At 37.5% G+C, this 22,960-nt stretch overlaps 2 protein-coding genes across 15 annotated transcripts; one reads left to right on the top strand and one right to left on the bottom strand.

Annotated features, from left to right (window-relative positions):
- Positions 1–1,034: 1,034 nt before the first annotated feature.
- LOC103708318 (Peptidase M50 family protein) lies at positions 1,035–9,615 on the bottom strand. 14 transcript variants are annotated; one of them, XM_008793188.6, is made up of 12 exons: positions 9,518–9,615; positions 8,765–9,071; positions 8,486–8,551; positions 7,533–7,599; positions 6,862–6,960; positions 6,685–6,788; positions 4,691–4,838; positions 4,361–4,441; positions 3,845–4,288; positions 3,087–3,413; positions 1,893–2,085; positions 1,035–1,813 (listed from the first exon to the last, which is right to left on the bottom strand). In XM_008793188.6, the coding sequence occupies exons 2-11, from the start codon at positions 8,851–8,853 to the stop codon at positions 1,927–1,929; spliced, it is 1,584 nt and encodes a 527-aa protein (XP_008791410.4). In that variant the 5' UTR covers positions 8,854–9,071; positions 9,518–9,615; the 3' UTR covers positions 1,035–1,813; positions 1,893–1,926. The 14 variants fall into 14 exon arrangements, with proteins under 14 accessions (XP_008791410.4, XP_008791409.4, XP_088561130.2 ...); XM_008793187.6 differs by having other exon boundaries at positions 1,901–2,085; XM_088705004.2 differs by having other exon boundaries at positions 6,892–6,960.
- Positions 9,616–10,030: 415 nt separating this feature from the next.
- Positions 10,031–21,468, top strand: LOC103708320 (zinc finger CCCH domain-containing protein 8-like). The gene is made up of 12 exons (XM_008793198.5): positions 10,031–10,522; positions 12,654–12,901; positions 17,049–17,108; positions 17,212–17,310; positions 17,411–17,461; positions 17,540–17,761; positions 18,312–18,349; positions 18,445–18,491; positions 18,615–18,748; positions 18,881–18,934; positions 19,568–19,714; positions 21,045–21,468. The coding sequence occupies exons 1-12, from the start codon at positions 10,156–10,158 to the stop codon at positions 21,192–21,194; spliced, it is 1,617 nt and encodes a 538-aa protein (XP_008791420.1). The 5' UTR covers positions 10,031–10,155; the 3' UTR covers positions 21,195–21,468.
- The last annotated feature ends 1,492 nt before the right edge of the window (positions 21,469–22,960 follow it).

Below are 22,960 nucleotides of genomic sequence, written 5' to 3'. Positions count from 1 at the left end.
TATTTGAATATTTAATTTTATTTATAACTTTATTTAATTTTTTATATGATTCTTATGAACTTTTAAAAGAAATAAACGGCTATACTAAATTTTATTAACTTGATTTATCTCTAACTTAGTAATATCTTTAATTCTATAGTCGTAAAATTTAATTATCTAATTTATATCTATATTTATATCTATACTTTCAGAATTATATCCGAATCTAAATAAATAGATGTAAATTTTTATGTCTGAGTAGCATCCATTTTTGTATCTGTATTCGACAAACAAAACGAAGATGGATATTTGATCTGTAACTAATCCGATTCCAGTCCTACCAATTTGAGACAAAGGGGGTTCTGTGTTTCCATCCTGTGACATTGGTAATTCTCCTATCTTTCTTAAAATAATATATTATACCTATTATTATTAAATTATTTTTTACAAAATTGCTTCGCTCAGGCTATACAATGGGCAACATGGGATTTTGGCATATAATTTTTTAAGTCAGCCATGTTATATACAATATGCAACGGTTATTTTCACTTTAAGTTTTCCATTTATTTTTAAAAAAAGCAAGAAAAGTGAAGGGGATAATAATGCGAGGCTAAGAGCCGGACACATTTTCATTTAAGTCATAATTTCAAAGAAGATTATACAACACTTCACAAGTTGTCCTTGTGATTGCATTGTTCATTAACTAGATAATTAACAAATGATAATTTAGGAAAAACGTGGATGTTAGGATGAAATCGATCAAACCCTGTATTTTTCTGGATGAAGGTTCCAGGAAAGAAGAACATGTTTTTTTTTTGTTAAAAAAGAAGAACATGTTCGGGCGACGCAGGAAAGGGAGAAATAGGAGATCAATGCTATTTTTTGGTTGCTCCCGTGAAAAAGTTCTCTTCGAAAACAGCATCCGTCGATTGCCCCATCCGTGCAAAGCCATAGTCGATTTGCGCATGGCATCGAATTGCATGACATACGTGGCAACGTAACCATGCACGCATTTAAGTACATGTTACTAACAGCAACTTCAGAGACCCACAACAAATTCAAAGCCCACCTCTTATTTCTCAACAACAAATATAAAAAGGATGAGAACGCCCACCTTGATCATAGATCCTTTTCTCAATTGTACATCTCCTGTCGTTCACCCATAGTAGCACACAAGGCCCTGTACTTTTGTTCAAAACATTATGATCCTCTTCAAAAACATCTGGGACCTAATTCACAAGGCTCCCAAGTTCCAACACAATAAATTGAAAAAAAGAACATTTATAGCAGTTTAGATTTTGTTTTTCCCTACAGAAAAAGCAAGACAATGGATGACTACCAAGTCTCCAGCAAGGTTAGAAGAACCAATTTGCCAAAGTCCCTGTGTACAGATCCCCACCTTTTCCCTGGCAATGGTGCAGAGCGCCGTAGACTGCTCGCCCTCGGTTTGCTACAGATTGGGTTCAAGAAAAGAACAAAACAGAAGCCCGGATATTATGTGGTCTTAAGCCCAGATGTACCCCAAGCTGGGTTTGAGTAAGACTCAGGCAGTCGGTGAAACCTTTTTTCAGCACATCCATCCAAATGAGGTTGCAGCTTGAGAACTAATCTTAGGATGATTCCCACATGATGCTCGACATGGCTCTGTCGCTAGGTCTCTCGCTGGATACCATTCTACGTCAGTCCGCAATGCATGGACAGTTTACAATCTGGCAAGCATATGCTGAGACAATTGATGAAAACCAGAACCCAGGTCGGTGCTAACATGCCAAAGCAAGCTGAATACTGGTTTTGGTGATAAGCTTTTCAGCAGAACTGCCTTGTTGAGTTGTCTCTGTAATAATTTTAGAAATTAGTAATCGAACTCCACCGGTCCGGATAAGAAAAACCCAAGGAAGAAGAGATCAACTCACAATACGACCTGTGATAATTCAAGTTAATTCCATCTCATAGGATGGAGTAAAGGATTCTCAGAATGGTAATGACGGATAAGAGAGTCCCTGTAGCAAGGCAAAATCTAAGGACTCCACGCCGCCGCCTTGGAGTTAGCCAGGTGATGTAGCAAAGACTAGTCTCCAGAATAGATTCACCATCTAGAAAATATACCTATAAAAAAATTGCATGTTTAGAGAAAGCAGTATTAAAATGTATAGAATTGTGTATGTTGTCATTCTTGAGACAGAGAGATGTGCTACAAGAAATGACAAGAAAATTTGAAATTCATCGATAAGCTAGAGCTTTTTATAGAATTTGATAGCTGAAACCACTTAAATAAAGTGACATTTTGTAACATGATGAAATGGTTGAGCTAAAGCTAAGCACAAGCTAGAGGTTTACAAGTAAATACAATGCATCTGACTACTATAGAAAAAACATGAAAGAAAGACACTGGAAGTCATTTTGCAGATGTTAGCTTTCATATAGAGGACTTTGCATAACATATCCACTTAATTATTGGTTTTGCAAGAAAAGATCAGAATTCAGATTTATCTTTTTGCAGAATGATTCACATTTAGAAGCTTCCTGATGATATTGCTCCTGGATTTAGTATGAGACATGCTGTAGTCTAAACAATTGAATAATGGATATTCAAAATATGTGGATCAGGCATTCAGTTAATGTGTATTGGACATTTTAAATTTGTGTATTATCCGTCTGACTAAAAATGGGCATCCTAGAAAACAAATCTCCCACTACTATGGGGTCTAAGAGGTTCAAATGTACGCAGCCTTACCCTCGTGTACAAAGAGGTCATTTGTATGTTTCGAACCTGTGATACCCGGGACAAAATTGCTGAAGGACTCCTAAATGTGTTTCGTTTTGCACAAAAAAAAACTGTCCTTTCTTGCAAATCAATAAATAAGTTGATTTTTTATGCAAAACTCAATTCTATAAACAATGCTATTCAGCAAAAACTTATTTCATAAAGGGGGGGAATATACTAATGCTAATGTGAAAAATGAGCAAGGGTTTCTTATGTACTTATAAATTGTCATTCTGCAATATAGCATATAATGCAGGAAGAATCAAATAATGCAAGTAAACTGGTAAAAGAACCATGATGCTCGAGAATTTTCAGAAAATAGATATACTGCACTATGACTTACTGGCAAGCTATTTAGTAAACCCAAAGTTGCAGACACATGGAAGGCACACCCCAAAAGCTTCTCCAGTACATATGGTAAATATGCACTAAAAATAATTGATGACCATCGGGGCTGATATGCTGATAATTGAATGGAATATGCCACCGAGGGCACATCACCAACATATACAAAAGACCCCCCACATGAAGTTGATCCAGAGTTATTTTCAGAATATGTTGATGATAAATTTCTTCTTAGCTTCAAGCACTCCGAAGAATATGGGCTTGAATAAGAGATCTCAACCCATGACAAGCCTGGTATCTGAACAGGTGCCATGCAAGATTCTTCCTGTTGCCATTGTTCAAATCCATATGATTAGATATACTATCAAACCACACTAATAAAAAAGATAATAAAATAATTTTATGGTAGTTTGATTGGTGAGAAAAAACACAAATGTTTAGATTTTGGAAAGACACCAGGATGCATTTATGCTGAGAAATAAGATAATATTGGAAATATGCATTCATGACCTCATACAGTTTTTGAGAAAGCAATCAGTTTTTCATTTGAGAGATGCTTGATCCAATAACCAAGCAGCCTAAAAATTCAAGTGTATTGCTCAATCTTCACATGCATATTATTGTTTTACTTGAGTAGGGAACAAAGCTTAGCAATGAAATAGTAAACTTTAAGATTTATGTGCGGCTTGAAAAGTAAAAATACCTGGATGAGTTGGTCCTTAGGTGGTAATCTATGTTAGATAGAAGTTTTCATACCTCTGAACATGCACAATGGCTTCTTTCATTTCCAGTCATTTCCCATTCATCTCCGCATTTTTTTAACTTGACCACATCTTTAGCAGGCAAGCAATGTCTATCTTCTACTTTGTCCTTGTCACTATCTCCACGCCCAACTAACAAGCTTGAATTGGAACAGGATATGCGCACAAAAGCTGTAAGTTCATCAGGACAAGAGAACTGCTCACTTCTGCTCTCTTCTACCCAAGAATTAGGGATGCAATATCCTTTTCTACCACTAACAGCCTGAGAATGTAGAGACTCTTCCAGGTAGGTAGATTTAGGAAGTATTTGGGCATTAATCTGAGCCATCTTCTTCATCCATTCTTGAGGACTTTTGATGTTTGAACCATCCAACGATACAATAACATCGTAAGGAGACAAAAATCCAGATAAGGCAGATGTTTGGGGCACCCCCAGAACCTGTTGCAACACGTGATTCAGAAACAAAAGAATATCAGTGGGAAACAAATTACTGACTATAAAGGGACTTACCATGGGGCCTTCATTGTGTAAATAAACAGGATGCAAGATTAGAGGAAGTAAGAACAATGCTAGCGCACAAACTGCACAAAACTAGAAACGAGAAGTACATAAGCATTGCTGTTTTAAAATATGAGGCAGTGTCATGACAAAAGGCAAACTGATGCAGCAAACTAGCAACATATTCCCCATACATTAATTCATGACGACCGCATATCGTGCATATTACTAGTTACTCTACCTATAACTACACGAAATCTGACGGGTACAACATAGTGGCTAGGATATTGGGTTAGAAATGACATACATTTTGCTGGAAATTTACACAAAAATATAACTCACCATTACATTATGCCAGATCCCTGCACAATATATTCGAAGGGCAGCAAAATGAGGTAAACTCCGCACCATATCATAGTTGAAAGCGACCAAGGCTCCAGGAAACAAGACTGCTAGGAATATGGCAATGTACTCTATTTGAAGGCCCTCACTGTTTGTTCTTGGAAATGCATATAGTACCGATGAGAAACTAACCATCAGAAGCTAAATATATTTAATGAACTGATAGTTCCTATGGACTCTTTTTACTCAAATAATTTTAATGAGAGTCATTTATAAAGCATCAGAAACACCATTAGAAAACACAAATTTTATTCTAGCACAAGCATATCACAAATATAGTATAATTCAGAGTGCTAATTTGTGTTTGTGGCATTCCACATTGAAACAATAGACATGTTAAGTGCCTACAAATTAATGTTAACATCATTTGCATCATGCATTTGTCACAACCTTGATCTAAATCAAGCTTCAACATCTTCTGCATTGCAAGCTATAGAAGAATGAGTCGCATGTTAAGAATGTTCCATATGCTGCTTTCTTGCAATCTTCTATAATTCAAATGTTGAGCACCGTAGAGGGTCAAAGGACACAAAATGCACATGGCAGAGATAAGAATGTTGAGGTGTGTCAGCTAGAGGAAGAGTATAACACAAGTACAGAAAACACATCAAGTGAGAATTAAGTTTGGCATGAAGATATATAAAGGTGCCAGCAAGATGAAGAACTCAGTTTTTTTTCAAGGGTCATGGGAAGGAAAAGTTATAAGACGGTACGAAGAAAGAGATTCAGGAAAGCTTATAGTGGCACCAGCAGCAACCTAAGAGGATTGACTGGCGAGGAAGTGAAAGAACTGATACCACATAATTAGGACAATGATTGATGGTTGAAGGTTGATGGTTATGGATGGTTATCAAGAATAAAAGATCCAAAATCCTTAAAAAGCCATATTATTACATAAATAAATTCAATTAGAAAAAAGTTTGACAATCCACAAAATCCAAGGTTTCTTACATGATAAGTGCAGACTATCTGAAGCTTGTCAAGATTATTACAAGAACAAGCTTCAATTTGTTGCTTCACATGAAACAGTTCATTACTCGTCAAGAACTACAAATTCTTATTAATAGATTCCTTATGCTTTCTGCTGACCAGCTTACCACTTTCAGTAAAATAATATCCTTTTTTGAGGAAAGTTAAGCAAAGAACTGCATAATACAACAACAAGAGAAATACCAAATGAAACTTCTCTTTGATGAGCATGGCTTTGATATTTTCCCATCTACTTTTCTCGAATCTTCAGCATAATCCTAAGTCAAATCACTGCTACCTAACATTGTGAAGTCATCACACTCACGTTTATATTCTACATCGCAGTATTTCTTTCATGCCTATGCAATCGCGCTTGTAAATGACAATTATGATGAGAATTTGCTTTAAAGGAGTGGTCCAAGGCTTCTTGTTGTTCATAATGCTAGAGCCGATAAATATGATGAGAACCCGGTTCAAAACATAGTCCTCTTGGTTTCTTGTATGCTCGCTTCTTTACCTTCTTTTTGAAGACATAAATCAGATTTTGGAAGAATTATAGAATACACTGACCTCAAGGCATTGCGTGGAGATAATTTATATGTTTTATAAAGCATAGTAACCGTAGTTTGATATCATCCATTTTGATGATTACCAGTATATTTGAAAACAATAAAGCTTTTCCTTGATGCATCCAGTTTTAAATCTAAATAATGATTTCAAGACGGCCAATATGACACCCATCGCTAGTAGAATATTCTTCATCATGTAAAGCAGAAAGAAAAGTAGAATTTTGTACAGTTGTTATCAGAAACAAGTTGCTAATCAGGAGTTGCACTTAATGTTTACCAACAAGTTACAGCTTAAACCAGAGAGAATAAGCAATATCTTGCTATCCTTCTTCTTTCAATAAAATGGCATCGAATGGCTGAAAGATTATACAATTAGTAAAAGGGAAGAGAATGGACCTTGCAGCAGCAACAGCATGTCCGAATTCATGTAATGCAACAGATATCAGTGTTGAAACTATCATAATGCCAGTGTCCATTATTGATAAGCTCAATCCAGGTACCTACATATATGAAAATAATAAATATTCCAGCATTTTCAGACATGCAGACTCCAATTATTCAACTAATACTAACCAAACGAGAGGTGCCAAACAACCAACTCACTGAAAGACTGTTAATCTCCATATCTCTGCTGCGGAGATGAAAAGGCCCAGCTGAATCCCAGAGTAGCATCTGCCAGTCATATAAAACAAAAAGCAAGTGAATCAGGATTGCTTAATTTTGCCTCCAAAAATAATTGGTAATAATTGATTTGAATCTCATGACATGAATTACTGTGGAAACTGCATTGAACATGGATCCCTAGATACGCACCATAAAATTGGTATACGAAAACATAAAAAGTCTATATCAAAATAATGCAATCAATTTGCATAGGGTGAAATAGGAATTTAGTTTGTACCCTACTTCTTGGATCATAATCTGAACTACTTAAGACTGTTAATAATACGACAGCCAATAGGGACACAGTCATTGGCCTTATGGGACAGCTGATGTTGCATGACACTTTGACCTCAGAACAAACAATTTCAGTCTCTGGAGTTATCGGTATATTCTGCCATATGGTGCTTTTTTATCCAGAGATTATTGGAAGCTGATGGATTCATTAACTTATATATGACCCTGTTTAGAGTGCAGAAGGATGATGACTCTTCGATCTGCAGATAACATATAACTAAAGGGCTCACAGATGGATGGTTTCAATGGTACATGCAGTATGCAACAAATAAAGAACCATCTCTAACCACTGAAACTCCAAGTAGAGCCATGAAACTGAAGGCAACTCCCACTGTGAACCAAACACGCAGAAATCTGTTGAATCAAAAATTGTGCAATCAGCAAATCAACAGGCCAAGTGCTAAATGACAATGTGAACTACTGAAAAACTGCATGCAAAAGAATATGATAGCAAAAAATAAACATAAGTAGAAAGAACGAGTTGTTTGTTAAATTAGGTAATGTAATGTCAGACAACTAATGAATAGACATAATATGTATGTTAGACTTGACAACTTAATGAAGTTGGCAGAACCTCCTCTAATGTAATGTTTGACTTGACTTCTTTTGCAAAAAGAGTCAACTATTGACATGGAAACATGTTGTGATCATGACACAATCATATGAAGTAACAAGGAGTTCTATAAGATGTCATGAATTGTCCAAGTGCCCTGAGCATATGACACATGAAGAGGCTTATAATATTAAGTGTCTAAAATCTAAATAGTAATGGCTTGAACTAAGCACGGAGTTTGTCAAAAGCCACAGCCTTCCAAAGGATGGCAAGGTACTCTAACAATCACTAGGTTCAGAATTTATTGACGAGCAATTAATAAAAACCTCACACTACGCATCTCAAAACTGGTTTATCTACATTTGATTTCCCTTATAAAACGCTAGAAGTGGGTGAGTAATCTACGACTTAGACAAGACAGACAGCATGATTTCATAGGGTAATGTGAAGTGAATTTGTGGATGACAATGTCGAGCAAGGTGCTCTCATAAATTAGCTACTAAATAGTTAATGGCAGCTTTCCTTTCTTTCTCACTTCTTTTTCAGAACTTGAAACAAGCTTGTTCATTCAAAGTCTATCCAGTAAACAACAATATATGAAGTATAGACCACATATATCACATCCTATGTAAAGAATGGAAAACTTGAAACGAAAAAAGCCATGAAAAATTTGCAAAGGTCAGTTACCTGGCATATCGGCATCCGAAAGAGAATAGACGTTCATTGAGGTTATAAATCTTGAAATCACAATACCTGAAAATTAATGAGATTCCATTTGATAAGTTGCATACATAATATTGTGACAGAATTAAATATTACGATGCAGCTGCTCCAGTTAAGCAAGACTGAGACAGCAGTTTGATGGCAAAGGGATTAGCAAGTCACCCTGTTGTCATGGGTGGTAGCCTACGCAACCGCCTAGTTGGTACCGAGCCTCAAGACATTTTGGGAGAGAGAGGGAAATACCAGTACGAGATGGAGCTGGATGGATGGCTCACGTGCAGTGGCAAGCGGGTCTGCACCTCTCTGCGCCTTCTGGTCCATCGGTTTGCCATTTTGACAGTTCTTCTCGCCGGTCGGAGTAGATGGATGATTCCAAAAGCTTCCTGGGTGCAAAAGAGACAGAGTTTCTCTTTTTACGGATGATAAGGATTTTGTCCCATGCCGCTAGCGAAGTAACTTTAAGCACTTCACTTTGGTGACCTAGGGAATCATTGAGTCAGAGCAATCCTAATTTCTACCCAAGTTGGCTTTACAGCTCCCAATCAAGAACCTTGCATGGATGGAGAAAAGAATCAAGGTTAACTAATGACATGAAATATATATCCAACTTCTAGGAACTTATTGATGCATCCAGATAAGAGCAAGGATCCACAGTGGCAATAGTCATCGACCATTAAAGTTTAAAATTTTTAAATGAATACAAGCTAGTAACAACAAGTAGAGTCAGTCAGGCATTTCTTCGAACAGCGAGAATGCATTTCATGCTCCTCAAAGAAAGATCAAACAAGTGGTTAGAAAGATGGCATGCTAGCTTGACTGACCGATGGTTGAGATAGAGCGAAAACAAAGAGAGACGATGTGCGCGTGAGGAGACGAGAGGGAAGGTAGGAAGGGAAGGAAAGAACCATCGCGAGGGATGGATGAAGAAATTGGAGGAGAAAGGCGAGAACCATAAGCAGGTAAAAATCATTAAGACAAGGGTCGTTATCGTGTTACCAGGAGGACGGTGAGGTTTTAACGTCGATTGGAGAGGCCCAACTCTGCTCTGCCATAGGAAAGGAGACGAGGAGAGCTGGTTAGAGGCTAGTAGATTTATTTATTTACTTAGGAAGAAGCTTATATGACAATTTTTATTTGATAAGGGGTTTTCCGTAAAATTGGTGATGTTAAGTTATCTAATGTCGTCACTGTTTATGCCGAGATTAGTTCATGCCTTTCGCAAGCGATTTTGCATACAATCTCCCGTGGGGCGGTTACATACTTACATCGCAACGTCACGTACTCCTGGTAAGACACAACCAGGAATCTTGGATCTACGTGCGAGGGGGGAGACACAGTGCAGTGGTTTGAACGAATCAGCAGCACGATGAGTTCACTGCATCGCGTGGGTCCCACCGCACAAACCAATCAAGTTTAGCTTACGGAGTGCACCGCGTTGTATCATCCACAGACGATCATCTAGACTACTTTTTTTGCTCTTATTTTAAGCCCCTCTAAGCTAGGTCGGATCGTCCCGCCCGAGCGGCGCTTACTGGCCTTTACCCTTTCCTCCCTTCCGAGCCCAAGTGGGCTCCTCTCTTCTCACGGTTTCCTCTAAAAACCTAGCTTTCGTCTCCCCTCGGCCCTCGCCGTCAATGTCCAACCAGATCTATAACTATAGCTCGAGCTTCGGAGGAGGCGGCGGGGCCTCCTCGCTCTACTCGCGGCGCGCCACGAATTCCTACCTCTCCGACGGCGGCTCCTCCAGGCTCTCCAGCGTCGACACATTCCCCGCCGCGGACACAGCCATGTACTCCGATCGGATGTTATCGCTGTATTCGAAGCCGGGAGATAGATCCATGAGGCTCCACGGCAGCGACATCGCTGGGTTCGGCGCTGCCGGGGGCTTCTCGGCGGCGGGCAAGATCGGCGGAGGCATCGGGACGGTGGCGTCGCCGGCGTTGTACGCGAGTTCGGCTTTGGATCCGTCGGCGGTCGGTGGTGCAAAGCGGTCTGTGGAAGGTTAGATTTTCGATGCCCTTGCCCTTAGTTTTGTTGGATCGTTTTTGGATTGTTTCTAAGAAATTTTTGAGGCGTCGTGTAGTTTAATAGGCTGGTTGGTTTGAGATAAAACTCGATGTGAAAAGGTCTTCCATCTGGAATGGAATCAAGGAATGGATTGTTGGTTGTTATACCCTGGGATGACACCGAGGATCTTTGAGATCGCTCTGAAAGTTTGGATGGTTTGAGATTAGGCTTTTTTTTCTTGATTAAGAGGGATTTGATTATTAACTAGAAGTGATGGCAAAAAAGGCTTCGTTGGCCCTATTTGTTATCTCTACTAACAATAAGATTTTACTTATTTCACATTGATGGTAAAAGATTCATGAGATTTGTTTCTAGGATTTATTGGTCTCATGCTCTTTTCAAGTACCTTTTACCTATTATTGCTAACTCTCCTTGTCTAAGATTTTTTTTTTGTGTGTGTGTTGATTCTCACTGACATGCTCTTTTCTCGAGCTTGGACTGCAAAATTCTTCTGGTCAGTACTCAGCTTTTGTTTGGTGAGGATATTCTCAAGGAGCTTCAACAAATCTTCCATTTGTTCTGCTCATATCTGTCAGAGCAATTTTCACATTGTGAAGCGTTGCATTATTAAAAGCAAAAACTTTAAATGTATGCCACAAATTGTTTGTGGCAGATATGATAAGAATAAGTAGACACTGGGAATTATTATACGAATACTGAAGGAAATATTTTTTTAGAAAAAATTCTGTACTAGTTAACTCATCCAATAAATGGTGCCACGTGTAGTCAAATCACTGGTTGTTACAAGAAGTTCACAAGGGCAACAGGTTGGTGAATGAAGAGTCAAATTAGTGGTGATGGTATTAACATGACTATTGATGGTTTGGGGACTTTCCAGCACATTTTATTGATATTTCCATGATTGTAAGAAGAGTATTCTCCAAATTATCTGATGTTAATTACAGTAGTCAAATAATATACGGATTGTTAAATGGGGTAACATCATGGCTTTCGGGAAATCTGGTGCAGTTCTTAATCAACTAATGGGCCAACTGATTGGGAACTTTGGCAAAAACTTGTTTTTGCTGTTACTTACACTTGGTAAAAAAAGAGAGGAAGAGTTCCGTCAATCGTTATATATTTGTGCAGACATATATATTTTAAGGCTCACATCATAGGATGAATCAGTTACCCACACCCCCCCCCCCCCCCCCCACCCACACCACAAAACACCCCGCCTGCACCTGTTGCCATGGGCATCTGCATGACTTCTTTGAACACAATCCTTTTAGTTTATTGTTCTCGGGGCATGCTTAGTATTGCTTAAAGGAAGTGCTTTTTTGACTTTTAAAGCAAAAAAAGTGCATTGCCTAAAAACATAAGTGTTTTGTAATATTTTTTGAAAAGTGTTTTTTATAAGAAGAAGAAGTCGGAAAAGTACTTTTAGGAGAAGCTAAAAAAACAAGCTTCTGGCTTCTCCTTCTCCTGTTATAAAACAGAAGCAACATTAAACATGCCCTAAGTAGCATTATCTCATCTTATATATTACTAAGTGGACTTCCATTTCCTCCACCTTTGGATCTCACTAAGGAAGAGAAGATGAAGTGGCTTCTCTATCTAGAGCTTCAAAAAAAAAAAGTAATAGGGTCCGGGCAAGTATAAGATATTTTGGCCAACTTATGACCAAGCCCGAGTGCAAAGTTTTCTTACTTAGATTTAATCCACTTCACATAGTTTAGCTATGTAATTTACTATTATTGAAATTCAAATATGTACATACCTAATATGGTTGTTTTGCTTTGTTGATTACTTTATTATGTACAATTACAGTTTGATTACCTAGCTTTTATAGTATTGCTATACTGCAAAACTACTGAATTTGTGTGATCAATGACTGCAAAACTTCTGAAGTAGTATGATCAATGACTTTTAGATGGGTTATATTCTTTGTATTTGAATTATATGTATATAGGACTAGATTTATTTTGTATCACTGGAGTCAGGTCCTCTATGATATTCTGCATTCAGGTTCAGTACTATACTATTTATTTTCAACATATGATTTTGTAATATAATCTATGTATACTGCAGTTTTATAATTTTTTTTTGTATTATCTACGTATAGCTCTCTACAATCAGAGTATTCTGGGAAGCCATAACACTATTGGGCAAAGTGATGCTTTATTTTCTTCAAATTCTTTGGTCAAACGCTCTAGACTTGAAACTGCCAGCAATCTTCCCATATATCCACAGCGACCAGGAGAGAAGGACTGTACTCACTATATGTTGACAAGAACATGTAAATTTGGAAATTCCTGCAAGTTCGACCATCCTATTTGGGTTCCTGAGGGTGGAATCCCAGACTGGAAAGAGGTGACCATCTGTTAATGCTATTTCTATATAGTGGGTACTAGTTACATAGTTGATTTATTAGTATGTAATAATACCGTAAACCATATTTAGTCTTTATTTTACATGAAGGGACCAGTGCAATTTGGTTATTTTTGTATACTATACTGGTAGTCAAAAATTTATCTGATCTTTATTTTATAAATTCTACTATGTTATGATTACCACATTTAAATTTCCACTATATTTTGCTCGAGAGGATATTGCTTAATATACATGAATATATATCTCTTAGATAACTCTAATGCTTTTTTATAGCATTTTGCATTATGTGACCTGGAAAGCTAACACTTTCCTACTTATTTTATAGTAAACAATTTACTTTCATGCTAGCAAGAGTCTTTCAGGTTATTCTCAGCACCATAATAAATAAGTGATAGGCTAAATTTTGCTTGAGTAGAGAGTAGGTAGACTCTTAGCATTGCCGGTTTGCACTTCCATCAATGTCTGTTGTCATAAAATATATCTTGGGTCCCTTTATTTATGCTAGCGGGCTTTGAACATCTTTTGCCTTTTTGTTTCCTAGAGAGTACTATTTCATTGACCTATTTAGGAATAACTCTTCTGCATGCAGAATGCAGCCCCCTACAGATTTCTACATCTATTGTCTAAGTTTTTGTGGAAGTATTGGAAGAGATGCAAATCACTTTTTTCCAGAAATAATTCTGGCACAGTCATTAGCATTCATTTCCAGAATCCTTCCAAAATCCTTCCCACGACATTGCTTCATTCATGTTAGTGCAGGCTATTTGTTCTTATTTCAAAGCTGAAGTTTGAGAATATCATCTTTTGTACTTTGGTAGTCATGATGCTCAAAAAGTGGCTTAAAGTCTAACCACAAGTTAGCTCCACTTGAGTTATAAGCATATGCACACACACGCATATGGTTTTGTGTGTGTGTATCTGTGTGTGTAAAGAGCACTACTTGGATTATCCATCTAGTGAGTTGTTTGGATGGTTTTAATTTTTTTGTTTGTGGCTTTATATGTATGGTTGAGACACAACTATGAATTTAGAGAAATTATCTTTGATTGTGAATTAATATTCTATTGAGAGACTTCTGAAAACGTAAAATGTATGCCTTGCTTTGCAATTTCTTGTTTGTGCTTGAAAGTTGGTAACTTGCACTGATGTATGCTAGTCAACACGTGAGTTGGTCTGTGAAATGTGTTTTGTTGTGTTAGAATTAGGAGACATTCACTATTATTATTCTCAACTTTTTCATTCAATTTCTTTCAAATTGTTTATACGATAGTGTTTGTAATAAAGGTTTGCAAAACCAGCCTGACTCGAATTGGTGCAAAATTGGATTGGTTTGCTGGTTTGGTTTAGGACTTGGTCCAAATCGAGCGGAACATTCTACTTGGTATGAGTCAGTTTGAGTCGGTCCCGAGCCATCCCATGAGTAAAAATGGAGGGGAAGGCATCGTAATGCCTTTCTCCTCTCTGTTTTGCTGAGAACATGAAGGGAATGGTGGAAGGTGAGGAAAATCGGGGGAGAAATTTTTTGTGGTTTTGAGCCCCAATCCAAGCCAAGATCATACATGTTCCCCTTACGATTATGCCAAAATTTTATAGCTTGGCATGATTTTATGATATACTGTATTTTGGTCTCGATTATGAATGAGATCTTGACATCTATGAGCGGCATAGACACTCCATGAGGGACTAGATGTTGGTATGTATTTGGTAATTCAATATATTTGATATTTTCAGTTTCAAGATAAAAACTATGCATTGTCTATTTTTATTTATTATAATTGCATTCACCAAGCAATCATACAATCTCTGGGATCAATATGAAATAAATTAACACTAAAACAACCTTATAATCATATTTGCAAGATCCCTAAACCTGAAAATAGCCATGACAAACAATAAAATAAAAAATAGTGAACCAATATTGTACCGGTATGCTTTTGCCGACCAAGTGCCGATACTATACAAAACTGTAACATACCGACCTAGTACCGAGATTGTGATACTTGATTATGATTTTCAAAAAAAAAAGTACATTTGAGGAATAATTGTGCTTGTAATTAGTTGCTGTCTTATATTTCTGTGAAATTAGTTTGGGGCTCCTATTTATTTTAAGCAGCATAGACATGATCAAATATGCAATGAATAACTAATAAATGATACGAAACTCATCAATATTCATTGCAAGTTTATTTTTAATTTTATTTTTTGTCTAAACAAGTGAAAAGATTCGCAGTATTGGTGCGTACCATCCTATATCAGGTGTATGATTACTGTATCAACCTTTCGGGTGTACCAACACTGTATTAACATGGTACCGGTACAAGGTCCAATGCCAAGATTACGAACCTTGGATGAACCTATATAAAGTGGCCCATTTTGCAGCGAGAGAGTTTAATATTTAGGGACATCTCATTCTTGTCAGAGTAATGCATTAAGGTTTTAGACCTTAGTCTTTCAAGAATCATTTCCTGGTCTTTTATTATTATTATTTTTAATACTTTATTTTTTTTAATGAAAGCAATATTGTTAAAGCCTAGGTTTGTGGACTATCAGGTATCTTTGACTTGAATGCTATTATAATGTTGAATAAGACATGGAAAGAGCACCTGATGACCTTTCTTTTGTTTGGCAGCTGAAAAAATGACTGCGGGTATGACTATAGACAGGGCTACCGTTCAGGTGTCATAATTTAAAAAATGATGATATTAAAGTATGAAATTTAATTTGTCACTGTATGAAGTCTATACACCAGCAAGTGGATAACACAGGAAGAGTGTGGATAGCTAAACATGATGAGGTCATTCATACCTCATCCAAACTGCCTGGTATTTCTTTTGAAAATTCAAATCCACTGTGGTCGACATGTTAGGTTTCGCTGACTTTTGCATAATGTAATAAGATTCTGGCAGATATGGTAATATACTTAGCTTTTATTATATGAGGGAGGGCAACCATTTTAAGCTACAAGGCTTTTAAATATTGGAATGTACTGGTGGCATGTACTTTCTATGGAGTTACAAAGTCTCTTAGGCCTATCTGCTAGAAGCTTTTTGGGGATTATGGAAACTAAGAAGTTATAGCATATCTAACTATGTGTTCCAAGTTGGTCATATGGTTGATAAGATTTTTTAGGGGTTAAGCTGGCTAGTTACTCTCAAATATTATTAATGGAATAATTGAAAGTTGTATCTCTGAGTTATATCTGTCTCATTATGTCACTGTTACAGGTATTATAACTTGCATGGATCGACAGAAGATGAAAAAAGTGGATGTCGATGGCTGTGCATACAAATTTAGAAGCTCTTATCAGATTGTCTGAATAACATATGTTTCTTATTTTGGTGTCATTGTGTAAGCTATAATAAACCATTACCTTGAATTGACCCGGTTTGGCTCATTTCATGAAATACTCTGCTGCTACCAGAATTTTAAAAAATGCCAGTTTGAGGCCGTGGGGAAGATGTGTTAGGAAAGTATTTATGTGCAAAGAGAAAGAGAGATGGGTGTTTATAAAAATTACTTTCGCATATATGTGCAGTTTGTTTTAATATTTACTAAAACCTACCTGTATGATATTTACTAAAACTTTTGGAGTTCAGATGTCTATTTGATACCCAAATCTGACAATATTCACAACTAGAATGAAAGAGCTGGTAAACAGTTTGTTTAAGCAATGAGTACTTAGTACTCATCGGCAAGCAAATTGTAACACCAATGAAGTCTGGCACTTCTAAATAAATATGTCAAGTCTAAACTGATATCATGATAGATCTACTAAATTTATCAGATTATGGGGCTATTAATCTTGCTTATGACAAAACAATATTGTAACATGTCAATAACATTCAGATTTATTGACCCAATATCATTAGAACTTCCCACGCCAAATTCCTTTAGACACCCAGCATTAGAAACCTGTTTCATGTCCAGATCACATTATTTACCTGATATGTTTAAAATTAAAGATGACCACATTTTGTTGAACCCTAGTAAGCCAGATCAAATTGCCAAATTTTTGAAGAATCTGGGATGTGAGCTCAAATTGCTGTTTTTTTTTTCCAGCATTAAACAATAAGCAGTTTGATCTTCCGTTTCATTTTTAGTAACTTCTTTTTCCTGTTTTTTTCAGGTCCCATTTGTCCCTGCAAGTGAATCTCTTCCTGAGAGGCCAGGAGAATCTGATTGTCCTGTAAGGAGTTTGATTTATTCATATCCTTTTTGTTTGCGTTGCTTGTTCCATGAAACCCTCTGTTTTTGTGTATAATTTGCATTATTGTTCTTGTGATGTCTAGTATTACATGAAGACTCAAAAATGTAAATTTGGATCACGATGCAAGTTCAACCATCCAAAGGACATGCTAAATGCATCTGTTGGTGAAGTAGGTGGAGAGGTAGTCTCCTGGCATCTTCTTTATGCACCTACTGGTTTTCCATCCACCCTTCCCTTTCTCTTCTTTCCTCTTTCTCCATATTTATTTTATGCAACTGCAGGGGGCTGATAACTCAGTGTTACCAGAGAGGCCATCGGAGCCATTATGTTCGGTGAGATGTTTGTATTTTTTGCATTCCTTTGTGGGGTTGCTTGTTTTATTCTTGATGTAAACTTAAAATGTTTTGCAGTTCTATATGAAGACTGGGAAATGTAAGTTTGGCCCAAATTGTAAATTTCATCATCCAAAGGATTTTCAAATACCACCAAATGGAGAAGATACTGGTAACACGGGGCAGATGGAATCTGAGAAGGATGATGGTGCTGCTGGAGGAGATCCAATGCCAGCAAAGGGGCATGTTACAATCACCCCTGCTCTGCTGCATAATTCAAAGGGACTTCCCATACGACCGGTAAAAATCATATAAACGTTTGTCCGCATTTTTCTGGTCATGGTAAAAAGTAAAGAAACTAATGATTGAAAACTGGCAGTTCCCTTATCACATAGAATTAACTATGAAGGAGTTTGTTCAGGATTCTATATATCAATTGAAATTGCTTGCCTTTTCCCCTTTTTTTCTGAGAAAAAAGAGGGGATTATGCCCCATCCAACTACCCGGATGTAGGTTAGATTTGATCCTAGGTCATGGAGTACCACGATCCAATGACTTGATCAACAAAATTGTTTGCTTTTGGTCATGGCATTACAAGCAACTATGTGATATTGTAATATTGTCTGAGCTCTGATGTTTTATATTCTGTTTATCTGGCAATTAGAAAATTTCTTCATATCCCATCATTGTTCTGCTTTGCATCTCAGTAATTTCAGCAACGAGATTTCTAGTAATGATTGCTGTATATGCCCAGTAATAACAGTCAGTTGATTTGCTTAACTAATTAAGATTAACTGTTTTTGACATGCATGCTGTAAATTACATTGTTTTACATCTTCTCTTATTGTAGGGTGAAACAGATTGTCCATTTTACCTCAAGACTGGCAGGTAAAACTTTCTGCAGGATTACAAGTTGTTTGAGACCCAATCTTTTTCTGTAGTATTTAAGCATGTCACACCCTTACTTTCTCTTTGTTATTCAGCTGCAAATATGGTGCTACTTGCCGATACAACCACCCTGACAGAAATTGTATGTTATTTGTACTTTAATTGTTACATACATATTGCTTTCTAGATTTAATATGTTACTGAATTCTCAAGATTTATCTTTATACCTTTTAATAGTGGTCATTTGGTTGGGTGTCTTATGCAGCAATTAATCCACCATTGGCGTCTGCTTTAGGACAAGATATTATACCTTCTCCAGCAACTAATTTGCCTTTTGGAGTATTAAATCCAGCGGCTAGCTTTTTACAGAATATAAATTTGCAGTCAGCCCAAGCATCAGTAAGATAATGAAATAGAATAGCTATCATGATGGCGTTGTCATTGATGATTAATTAGTGTTATTAGATGCACCGTTATATGCCAAATTGCATATAATTAGCAGGTATAATTATACCCCTTTTGTTGATGCAGCTTGGAGGCGTTCCAACTATCTATCCACAAAGGCCTGGAGAAATTGAATGTGATGTATGTTACCAATAGCCTCCTTTTCATGCTGGTCTACTTACTGCATCAAGAGCCCATTTGGCATTAGGACCAATTACAAGAGTCGCCAAGAATTCATCTTTATATGCTGGTCTATTTACGGGATACTAATTTCTATATTTTTAATATGTTACTGAGATCCACATGCAACCATATCAGATGCTTTCGAGTATTTGCTACCTGTATGTCTCATGTTTATGTGCCCATACATAGCTGTATACTGACTATTAGCAATGGCAATTTAACTTGTCTTAGCAATAACATAATATTTGTTATCATGTTGGACAAAATCAAGTAGTAAAGTTCTTGATAGTGCTTACAGCATAAGATTTTTCTCTTCTTATTCAGATGGCTTTTCTAGTTCATAGTATATTATGCCATTTTAGGATTCAACTACCTTGACCTTGTTCATCAAACCAATAATCCTTCTGTGCCCACATTTATGCAGTCATGAGTCTCTCTCTCTCTCTCTCTCTCTCTGCCTCTCTCTCTCTCTCACTCTCTCTCACTCTTTCATGCTTGCTTTTATAGCCATGTCGGTACAACTAATTAAGTCTCAAGGATGTCTGTTTGCTAAAACATTTTGATAATTGTTGTGTACAATTGTGGATGCAGTTCTATATGAAGACTGGACAGTGCAAGTTTGGAGAAAGATGCAAGTTTCACCACCCTTTTGACCGGTCAGCACCACCAATATCAGATGCGAAGCAGTCTCTTCAACAGAATGTCAAGCTTACCCTTGCTGGGCTGCCAAGGAGAGAGGTAACATGCCGAAACCATTGCATTAAACTTGTTTAATAAGTTGTCTTCTGTTAGAAGTTAATCCACTTAGTCATTTTGTAAGTCTCTTTCCATGTTGATTCTGCAAATCAATTTTTTCAAGATGTGGTCTAGTTTGTACTTACTGTTTGTTTGAGCTGGTATGTCCTCCCGTATGAATTTAAATGATCTCAATTCTATTGTTTATTGTATCTGCATATGTGAGGATCCCAGATTCTGCATAATTTTAAGTACAAAACCAGGAGAATATAAGGCATATCATTGTTGGATGTTTCACTGGGGCCACCAATATACATCACCTGGATCTTTAAAATAAAGGTTATTGACCACCCAAGCTGGTACTTCAGAGTGACTTGCCGTATATGCTGTCCTGTCTTTTTTTGCTGAAGAGTAGTGAGCACTTGCATCAAGTTTTGGTTGTCAAAATGGATTTTTCTTTAGCTCTTGGATCCAGTAGGCAGATTACCCTGAAACCCAACTACGAAAAATCTGTTCCCATTTCCCTGCTGGGCTTCCATAATGTAGATTATTCCATTGGAGCATAATTTTGCTTTAGCTAGCATTGCCTAGAGAAAAATAGTTATTTCTCGTCCTTCCAAAAATTAACAGAATACAATTAAATTTGCTCAGCTATTGAAAGACCATAAGGTATCTCTTCCAATACCAAATCCGACCTCCAGAATGCCTCTCCATGTGCGCACCTAGGAATTATTCATGTTGACTTGTACAACCGGTTCATCTTATACTAACATAGTTATATCCTTACCCTCAGGAAGAGAAAAAGTGCCCGTACCATAACTGGAAGTGTATATATCAAATTGCATGGACAATAACATGAAAAATGTCAATCAGATTGGTGGATCACATCCATCTATGCTACCCAACATGCATTGCGCATGCTAAACTAGGTACATTGTAGTAGTTCATCAACTGCGAACATTGCAGCACGGTTGCAGAACTTCATGTTCTGGTGTTGTTTTTACATGAAAAAGGAAGTCATGTGGTATTTTCTGATACAGGTAGTAGTTATAATTGAACTCATATTTTATCCTACATGGTGAAAATCATATAAAAAAAAACATGTAGGAGTAGAAATTCATAAAAGGTGAACAAATGGCTCCTCAAAGGGCTAGCTACATATTCAATACATTACAAGTTCCACCATGAGATTCAAATCCTGTTTTGTAGAGGCACTTCTGGATCCTAAGTGCTATATGGTGGAGAGTTTTTTGTTATCATTTGCGGTAACCATACATACTGTTAAAATAGTGAGGAGTTTAAACCACTAATCAAGAAGCCACTGTTACTGCAGGATGCTGTTATCTGTTCCTTCTACATGAAGACAGGCACATGCAAATTTGGCGCAACATGCAAGTTTGACCACCCGCCCCCCGGAGAGGCCGTAGCAATGGCAGCTGGAAGTGGGACTGGAAATGGTGTCTCTGCTATCGAGAGTGGGTAGAACAAGTCTGCTGCTGCACCGGCTGACGGACAGCAGTAAGAGGACAATTTCCTCATTCTGTGTGGGGGTCAACTTTTCCTTTGGGCGTCGCTAGTTTTTAAGGACTGTCACTATTGAAGACAATGGCTGCTTGATTGTGTGATGAACTTGATTGACCTGCTGGCTGTTTTGGACAAGTATTCCTGCTTGATCGTTATTGTGTTGAGTGTGTCAAAAAAAAGTTCTAAATTATTCATACTTGAAGACATGTAGCAAAGCAATCTGTTATACTTCATCTTTTGCAGCTTCAGAAAGTTCATCTAAGAAAAACTTAAGGCAGCATATAAGTCAGTGGCGAATGATGATCAAGAGTGAGAATGTGCGAATGCAGCAAAACAACTGGTAAATGATGAGAGGGCATAAATATAAGGCAACATATAAGTCAGTGGTCTGTATTCAAGAATTCATCTAAGAAAAACTTTTGTATGGTGTCAAATCCTTTGCAGCTTGCATAAATTATAAGTGCATCTGTGCATTTGCTGGGACTGGGAAGAAGTTGAAATGGAGCTTTGAAGATACGTATTTGATGTAGGCATTGCAAAATATGTTGATGTTGTTTCAACTTCTGAAAGAGAATGTTTGGAGGGAAAACTTCTAGGTCATGTTAGGTAATGAAGGAATCCTTAGTTGCAAAAAAATTTGATCGAGTCATCAAAAGAAAAAAATAAATGATTTGAGTCCTCAAGTTATTGAAAAATAGTCCTGTCACTCCCTACCCGATGAGTGACTCGCCCTAATCTTCCTCTGCCTCAAGGAGCTCTGCAACTGCCAGCATTTCGCCTCCTCGTCGCTGATTCCCAACTTCAAAAACCCTCGAGGTTTTCCACTGAAGCGGCGACTAACACCGCCTCTTCAAGGACATAGCTAACGGGTATCCCGGGCATCGTCGAGATCGACCTCAAGAAGCTCCCTATCAATGATCGGCCATGCCTCCCATGCTTGCTGTCGAGTGCCGACTCCTCGAAAAGATCCGCCTCGGCGAGTTTGGACGAGTTCGACCGGTGACGAAGTTCTCATGGGCCATGCCCCCCAACCTTCAAGAACTGGTCCAGATGAATTAATATTCTGCTAAAACATCCGAAACGTTTAGTTGCGTGTGGAATCCTGAATTTTATGGTTTGTAGATATATTTTGTAGCCCTTCAAATGAATTATTTGATTGGCCTATATATTTGTTAACGGGCATAATCAATCTGGATTTTAGTAGTTTATTGTGTGTTAGGCAGGCGTCCGAGTTGCTGCACCAATTTATCTCAAGCAAATCGAAAGGTTAGGCATTTAATCATATAGCACGATCATACACAAGAACACGAGAGAATTTATCATTCAAAACTATGAAACGAGTAATTTCTTTATTAACCTTTCAAGACCAAGCGAAGTTGCAGCTGCCGCGACACTCTGTGAATTCAAAAGCACTAAGTTCCACAAATTGGTCCCAATATCAAGCCCATATCCCCCCTCAAATAACCAATCAAAGAAATTTAGACGGAAAAAAAAAGATCATTTTTTTCACAAAAAAAACAGAACGTCAGAATAGGGTCTTACAGTTACAGGGGAATGGGGGTCGACGGCATTCCACCAGAACGAATTACTGCCTTTAGAGTTTAGATCGATGCCATTTCCATTAAAAGAGCCGAAGCCAGAGGTTTTGAGACCTGCCCGATTACCGAACCAATCACAGCAGCTACCAGAACCTACAGAGAGAACCAATACCAGCTAAAAAATCTA

Source organism: Phoenix dactylifera, chromosome 9, assembly GCF_051530095.1.
Source record: "Phoenix dactylifera cultivar Ajwa chromosome 9, Ajwa_hap1_PhDact_Kaust_v1.1, whole genome shotgun sequence".
In the NCBI taxonomy this organism is placed as follows: domain Eukaryota; kingdom Viridiplantae; phylum Streptophyta; class Magnoliopsida; order Arecales; family Arecaceae; genus Phoenix; species Phoenix dactylifera.
Note: the sequence above shows the minus strand (reverse complement) of the source record. Positions and strands in the feature narration are given on the sequence as shown.

Coding starts and splice junctions, on each gene's coding strand:
- LOC103708320 (XM_008793198.5), top strand. CDS start 10,156: ATGTCCAACCAGATCTATAACTATAGCTCGAGCTTCGGAGGAGGCGGC. Junction 12,902..17,048: donor GAATCCCAGACTGGAAAGAG/GTGACCATCTGT, acceptor TGTTTTTTTCAG/GTCCCATTTGTCCCTGCAAG. Junction 18,492..18,614: donor CAACCACCCTGACAGAAATT/GTATGTTATTTG, acceptor TGTCTTATGCAG/CAATTAATCCACCATTGGCG.
- LOC103708318 (XM_017843097.5), bottom strand. CDS start 8,853: ATGGCAAACCGATGGACCAGAAGGCGCAGAGAGGTGCAGACCCGCTTG. Junction 6,789..6,861: donor TGTTTGGCACCTCTCGTTTG/GTTAGTATTAGT, acceptor TCATATATGTAG/GTACCTGGATTGAGCTTATC. Junction 4,442..4,690: donor GGATCTGGCATAATGTAATG/GTGAGTTATATT, acceptor TCTCGTTTCTAG/TTTTGTGCAGTTTGTGCGCT.